We start from the raw sequence: 7,294 nt of genomic DNA, 5'->3' as shown, positions 1-7,294 counted from the left end.
AAGGAGCATAGGATTGCGCAGAAGTCCCCTCCCCTCCACCGTGACACACAGCACTGTAATCACTGCCGGGTGCCCAACAGTGCCGGAGTCATTCCTCCAGCAAGTGCTTTGGCACCTCTTTGAAAAGGCACATTTTCCTGGCACAGGCCACCTCTTGCAGGGCTGGGCCAGGGCATGTTTTTGTGCACAGTAGCAAGTATTTAGCCGAGCTATTAAACCTACTTAAAAGGCAGATATTGACTCCTGGGAAAGCTGTGAAACACTCTAGTAGCACCGATACTCTCTGCTATAGAGATAATTATCTTTTCACAAACAGAACCCTGATGGATTGAGGAGGGGCAGATCAATGCAAACAGCTCAGGCCCTGTTTTCATGTCCTCAGTGATGAAAACAGAGTGGAGGGCAGGGCAGAAAACCCACACACAATTACTTACACCACATGTAATTTCTTCCACAAAACACAGCAGATGGGAGCCACCTCCATTCTCAGTATGGAGAGGTGCCCACAGAGATCACAACATCTGGCTGGCTGCAGCAGCACGGAGCACAGTGCTGGATTTGGCACCAACAGTTTGTGTTTGATTGTTTTTGTAAATCATGTAGGATATTGGTGACAGGAGGAGGCCTAAAATACAATAATTTTATTATTAATATTACAGAATCACAGAATCACAGGATGGTTGAGGTTGGAAGGGACCTCTGGAGATCATCTAGTCCAACCCTCCCTGCTCAAGCAGGGTCACCTAGAGCACATTGCCCAGGATGGTGTCCAGATGGCTTTTGAATATCTCCAGAGAAGGAGACTCCACAACCTCTCGGGGCAACCTGTTCCAGTGCTCCATCACCCTCACAGTAAAGAAGTTTTTCCTCATGTTCAGATGGAACTGCCTGTGTTTCAGCTTGTGCCCGTTGCCTCCTGTCCTGTCACTGGGCACCACTGAAAAGAGTCCGGTCCCATCCTCTTTACACCCTCCCTTCAGATACTTGTACACGTTGATAAGATCTCCTCTCAGCCTTCTCTTCTCCAGGCTGAACAGGCCCAGCTCTCTCAGTCTTTCCTCATAAGAGAGATGCTCCAGTCCCCTAATCATCTTTGTGGCCCTTCGCTGGACTTGCTCCAGTAGTGCCACATCCCTCTTGTACTGGGGAGCCCAGAACTGGACGCAGTACTCCAGATGTGGCCTCACCAGGGCTGAGTAGAGGGGGAGAATCACCTCCCTCGACCTGCTGGCAACACTCTTCCTGATGCACCCCAGGATACCATTGGCCTTCTTGGCCACAAGGGCACATTGCTGCCTCATGCTTAACTTGGTGTCCACCAGCACTCCCAGGGCCTTCTCAGCAGAGCTGCTCTCCAGCAGGTCAACCCCCAACCTGTACTGGTGCATGGGGTTAATCCTCCCCAGGTGCAGGACCCTGCACTTGCCTGTGTTGAACTTCATGAGGTTCCTCTCTGCCCACCTCTCCAGCCTGTCCAGGTCTCTCTGAATGGCAGCACAGCCCTCTGGCGTATCGGCCACTCCTCCCAGTTTTGTATCGTCAGCAAACTGGCTGAGGGTGCACTCTGTCCCTTCATCCAGGTCATTGATGAAGAAGTTGAACAAGACTGGACCCAGTACTGACCCCTGGGGGACACCGCTAGCTATAGGCCTCCAACTAGACTCTGCACCGCTGATCACAACCCTCTGAGCTCTGCCATTCAGCCAGGTCTCAATCCACCTCACTGTCTGCTCATCTAGCCTGTACTTCAGGAGCTTGCCTATGAGGATGTTATGGGAGACAGTGTCAAAAGCCTTACTGAAATCAATGTAGACAACATCCACCGCTCTCCCCTCATCTCCCCAGCCAGGCATTCCAGCATAGAAGGCTATCAGACTGGTTAAGCATGATTTCCCCTTTGTGAATCCATGCTGACTACTCCTGATCACCTTCTTATCCTTCACATGCTTAGAGGTGGCATCCAGGATGAGTTGTTCCATCATCTTTCCAGAGATGGAGGTGAGGCTGACTGGCCTGTAGTTCCCTGGGTCCTCCTCCTTGCCCTTTCTGAAGACTGGTGTGACATTTGCTTTCTTCCAGTCCTCAGGCACCTCTCCTGTTCTCCATGTGCTTTCAAAGATGATGGAGAGTGGCCTAGCAATGATGTCCGCCAGCTCCCTCAGCACTCATGGGTACATCCCATCAAGGCCCATGGACTTGTGGATGTCAAGTTTGCCTAAATGATCTCTAACCCAATCCTCCTCCACCAAGGGAAAGTCTTCCTTTCTCCAGACTTTCTCCCTGGTCTCCAGGGTCTGGGGTTCCTGAGGACTGGTCTTAGCAGTAAAGACTGAAGCAAAGAAGGCATTCAGTATCTCTGCCTTCTCTGTATCCTTCGCCATCAGGGCCTCTCCCCCATTCAGTAGCGGGCCCACATTTTCCCTAATCTTCCTTTTGTTACCGATGTATTTAAAGAAGCCCTTCTTTCTTGCTGTCCTTGGCATCCCTTGCCAAATTATTAATAATAGTTAGAGTTCTGACCAATGGCTACAGTTCCTCCTCCCCAGCACCGGGCTAAACTTTTGTAATGCTGTCTGCTGGCCTTGCCTCAGCTGTCTTTTCTCTTTCTGGATGGTACGGCATGACATCCACCCTATTGCTTCTGAAACCCAAACACCCAGGCAACTTCTGTCCTTTTTTCAGAAGGCAGCAGGCCCCATAGCTGAGAAACAAGAGGCTAATCACTACCACCAGCACAGCCAGAGAGCTATTTCCTTCGGGATGTGGACAAAGCCACCGAGGACTGCTGATTATCTTGACCGAGAAGTTCTTTGTCTTATCTTGGTAGGAGCAGAGCGTTTCATTCAGGTCCAGCACACTCACGCTGGTCGCCTGCAGCATATCCAGCCAGGCCAGCGCACAACAGTTAAATGGGTTTCCAGCAACAGACATGTGCTTGAGGCTGTGGGACCAGCCCGCAAGAGCCAGCTTTTCAAAGGTCATCAGGTTGTTACTGCGAATGTCCAGGCTTTCCAGCGGGGAGCAGAAAAGGCCTGCAGGAAGAAGGCTCAAATTATTGCCTGATAGGTCCAAAACTTTCAGTGTGTCCAGACAGGGGAATTCTGTCTGACCATCATGCATCTGGTTTCCTCTCAGAGAGAGTTTCTGCAAGGAAAACTCCAGCCCCTCCAGAGCTTCTTTGGGCATGAACAAATCCTTGTTCTCAGACAGATCTAATGAGATCAAAGGAGTTCGGTTGAACATGTAAGGATACAGCCTTGTAATGTTATTCTTACAAAGACTCAGATGCTTCAAGCTAGGTATGTTATAAAATGCAGTGCAGGTACCTCCTGGGGCTGGCATACGAGAGCCCCCTCCTGAAACCTCTCCTTTATTAGTTTCCTGGCTCTCACAAGGTTGGAGGCTGTTGGAACCAAGATTGATCGTTTCCAAATGAGGCAGAAAATCAAAAAACCAATGTGGCAACAAGTGAATAAAATTGCCATGGAGATCCAGTGAGCGCACAGACAGAAGCGCATGCTCCTGAGACACAAGTGAGTCGTCGCTTTCTGTGTCACCTGTAAGTGACTCCTTGGTTACCTTCTGGAGACAATTCATAGCCACATTGAGATTGTGCAGAGCGCTCAGACTGTGAAAGAAAGTAAATGGAAACTGATGCAGCTGGTTATTGCTGAGATCTAAGTCAGCTACATGGGTCAGACTAGCCACAGCATTCAAGGACTTGTTAAGCCTTGCCATCTCATCATACTGCAGTACAAATTCTGCTGGATGGTGTGAACTTGGGACCAGTGACATAATAGCATTGTTGGAGAGGTTTAAGTGTGTGAGGTAATGTGCTTTGGGGAGCTCTGGAAAATAGAGAAGTCTGTTATGACTCAAGTCTAGCACTTGAAGGAGGTAGTGCTCTTCTCCCTCCTCTGAGACAAAGAGCTCCAGGGCATTGTGGCTGAGATTTAAAACTCGCAGCTGTGTGAGAGCGAAGCCAGCAATACAGTGGAGGGAATTCAAAGCTAAGTTCAGCACCTTCAGGTCTCTCAGAGCCTCAAAAGCTCCCTCCTCTATTTCCATGATATAGTTGTTGCTGAGGTTGAGCTCACTCAGCTGTGGCGTACTCCAGAAGATACCTGCCGGCAGCCTTGTCATCTTGTTCCCAGACAGATCCAGCTTCTTCAGTGTGGTGAGATTGCTGAAGTACCAGCCTGCCATGTGACTCTCCAAATTATTTGCTGACAGATCCAGGACCTCTATACTCCTGAGCAACCTAAAGGCCTTCCCATTAGTGAGGTAATTGCGATCAAGGTGGTTTGATCCCAGGAGGAGAGAGTGAAGATGGGGTAGCTGAGCCAGGGTCATTTCAGACACAGCCTCCAGCTGGTTGAAGCATATGTCCAGGTATTCAAGCTGCCCAAACCAAGGCATGCAGCTGTCTGACAGGTTTTGGATGAAGTTGTTGGAGAGTTCAAGGTACTTAACTCCTTGGCCAAGCTCCTTTGGAAACTTGCGCAGGCCAACACCTTTGCATGACACCTTCGTGGGGCTCTACAGAGAAACAGGAAAAGCCATCAGCATGAGAGAAGGTGTACAAACCAGACTTCCAGCCAGTGAGCTGCTGTTCAAGATGTGCATGAGAAATGTGAAACTGTAGAAATGAGTACCACTCCCAATTTCTAAGCCCAGGACAGGATGGGGCCAGTCCATCTAAAGACAGTCTTCAGGAGACAAGAAGCTTGTCCACAGGATTAAGGTGAGCTTTCCAAGACTCTGCTTCAGAGGTAAAGGGGAAACTAGCTTCTGTGGTTTCTTTTTGTGGAAGATGCAGTTCACTGGTTTGCACTGCTCTACGATACAGTGTCATCTGAGCCAGCAGCATGGCTCACATGCCTCGGCCTTGCTCCTCTGTCTGCCACTGGAACAAGGCCAGTGACAGGCAGAGAACAGCAGCTCCTGACAAATGATCCAGGCTGTGTCACTCATGGCTGGGCACAGGTACCGTTTTAGTGACCCACACTCCCCAGACTGCAGATGGGTACAAACTCAAATGGGATCCACAAAATGTTATCCAACTGCTTGTGCCATTAAATTGCACCAATGCTTGTTCCATCTGAGAGCCTCAGCCCTCAGGGAAATGTGCGTTCTAGCAGAGCACAGAGCGGGAGGGAAACCTCTGGATGAATCTGCTCTGCTGCTTCTGATGCCACAAGGAGAAACCTCAATCTCTGACCCCACAGACTATCCTCACATGTTGCCCAGCAAGCACGATGGGCAAAAGTGCTGCAAGCACTGAAAAAGCTGCCCTTCACCTAGCAGTCTGGCTGGGGTGAGCCCAGCCTTTGAAGGGCACTAAGGAAAGACATAAGGCTCTTCGACTGGGAGAGCCCAAGGACTATTCCAGGAGCATCCCTTCCCATCTGGGCAGAGAAGGGCACCGTTCTGGTGGGCTGCACTTTCCTGCTCCCTCCAGACTGGTTTCCATAGGAGGGCACCCCAGGGGATCAGCTTGGTGGGGGGAGACAGAAACCAGCAGGAGATTCAGAAGTGCCATTGCACAACCAGGCTCCTGCCTCACTCGCATCTGCAGCTGCTGCCTGGAGGCGCACATGGAAACCTGCTCTCCATCCTGCTTCTGAGTGAACATCTTGAGATGATGCCCCCGTGGCAGGGACTGCTGAGAGATGACACCAGCCCAGCAGTGACACGCGAGCAGTGGGGCGCCGGGAAAGGCCAGGAGGGCAGGCTACAGTCAAGCAGGAGAACGGCTTAAGGAGAGGAGGGTGAAGAGGAGTACGAAGGTGGAAAGAAAGGGAAAGTTAAAGAGATGGAGGCTGAAATGATATTAGAGCTATGGAAGAAGAGTTTCACCCTCTCATTTTAAACCTGTGTCCTCTCTGCGCTGCACTGAGGGATGTTCACAGACCCGGTGGGGAATACTCTGGCTATTAAATCCCAAAGGATCCTTGGTAATCAGCCTTACCTGCTGGCATGGTAGAGGCTTGGGCCTCACTTCCCCACTAGACTGGGCTTTGAGAATAGATGGGAGCAGCCAGAGCAGCAAACATCCTCGTTCAGTGAGCCGGTGTTCAAAGAAAAGCATGTCGGGCTCTGGGAGCAAGCAGCCCCTTCCCACTCCTCCAGTGCTCTCTTGTAAGCTCCGCAGGAGAAGGGCTTTATATAAATAGGCTTCAGCATGGGATGGGGGAAGGAGATAATGCATGTGGGTGTTCGTAGCTACGGAAGTGGGAAAAGAAAGACATAAGCCTACAGAGGGGAAAAACAGTACGCAAAGCCACAAGGAAGGGAAAGAGAAACCACTAGATAGGGGGAGGAGGCAGTGCTGCACAGGGACTCAGGTGATCAACTGAAACTATCAAGGAAATAAAATCCCAGGAAGGAGAGCTGGTACCTGAGAAATCAAGGAGCTTTTGCAGGAGTTTCCCTGCTTGGAACTGCTCTTACTCAGGTTTCCTCTGCCCTATGCCAGGGCTTTGGGCCAAGTGTCCGTGCGCTGTATCCCAAGCCGGCTCTCGCAGGTCAGCGGTGAGGATCCCAAAAGAAGCAGGTGATGGCTCTCTGGCCAGCCTGAGCGCAGGAGCCAAACTCACGGCCCGGGGCAGCCGGGCCGCCAGGGGAACACCCTGGGACTCCCGGAGCATCTGGAGCCTGCAGGTGAGCTCAGCACCGAAAGCGGGGCAGCAGCTCTCCAAGGGAGAGCAAATTCCCCGCTCCCCGCACTGCCGCTGCCCAGCTGGAGGGGAATTCTCCCGCGACACCTGCCCTTCCTCTGGGGAACAAACGCTCCCAGGGTTTTACCGCCCAGCTCCCAGGGATGACTCACCCACGCAGCACATCCCTGCAATGCCCTTGCCTGCAGCAGAAACCTCTCTGTGGATCAGAGCGGATGAACACATCCCCTGGCCTCCACAGGCGGCAGCACGGCACCCGTGCCCAGGCAAGAGCAAACATACCAAAGGTGGGACCACGGCCTGACCCACCCGCACGGCCCTGCCAAGCGGCACGTGGCCTGCAGCTCTGGCTCTGCCGCTGGCCCAGCGCGCAGGGAGCAGGCACTTCTGCTGCCCAGCAGCCATCGGCAGACCGGCACATCGCGCGCTCATGCAGCAGCAGTCACCAAGCAGGTGCCTCGTCCCAGACGTTCCCCCAGGTACCATTAGCTGCTCCCTGGTCCGCAGCAGGCAAACGAGCAGGTGTTGGAGCCGCCTTCCCACTCCTCCTCTGCAGGGGTTTGGTGTGCTGCAACTGCTTCTTTTATTCTCAGCGTCTCCTTCAGGCCTGGAAG

At 52.1% G+C, this 7,294-nt stretch overlaps 1 protein-coding gene across 1 annotated transcript; it reads right to left on the bottom strand.

Annotated features, from left to right (window-relative positions):
• Positions 1-2,393: 2,393 nt before the first annotated feature.
• Positions 2,394-6,091, bottom strand: LOC106484142 (transforming growth factor beta activator LRRC32-like). The gene is made up of 2 exons (XM_013942280.2): positions 5,972-6,091; positions 2,394-4,539 (listed from the first exon to the last, which is right to left on the bottom strand). The coding sequence occupies exons 1-2, from the start codon at positions 6,089-6,091 to the stop codon at positions 2,554-2,556; spliced, it is 2,106 nt and encodes a 701-aa protein (XP_013797734.2). The 3' UTR covers positions 2,394-2,553.
• Positions 6,092-7,294: the final 1,203 nt, after the last annotated feature.

The sequence above is a fragment of the Apteryx mantelli genome, chromosome 13, assembly GCF_036417845.1.
Source record: "Apteryx mantelli isolate bAptMan1 chromosome 13, bAptMan1.hap1, whole genome shotgun sequence".
Classification (NCBI taxonomy): domain Eukaryota; kingdom Metazoa; phylum Chordata; class Aves; order Apterygiformes; family Apterygidae; genus Apteryx; species Apteryx mantelli.
Note: the sequence above shows the minus strand (reverse complement) of the source record. Positions and strands in the feature narration are given on the sequence as shown.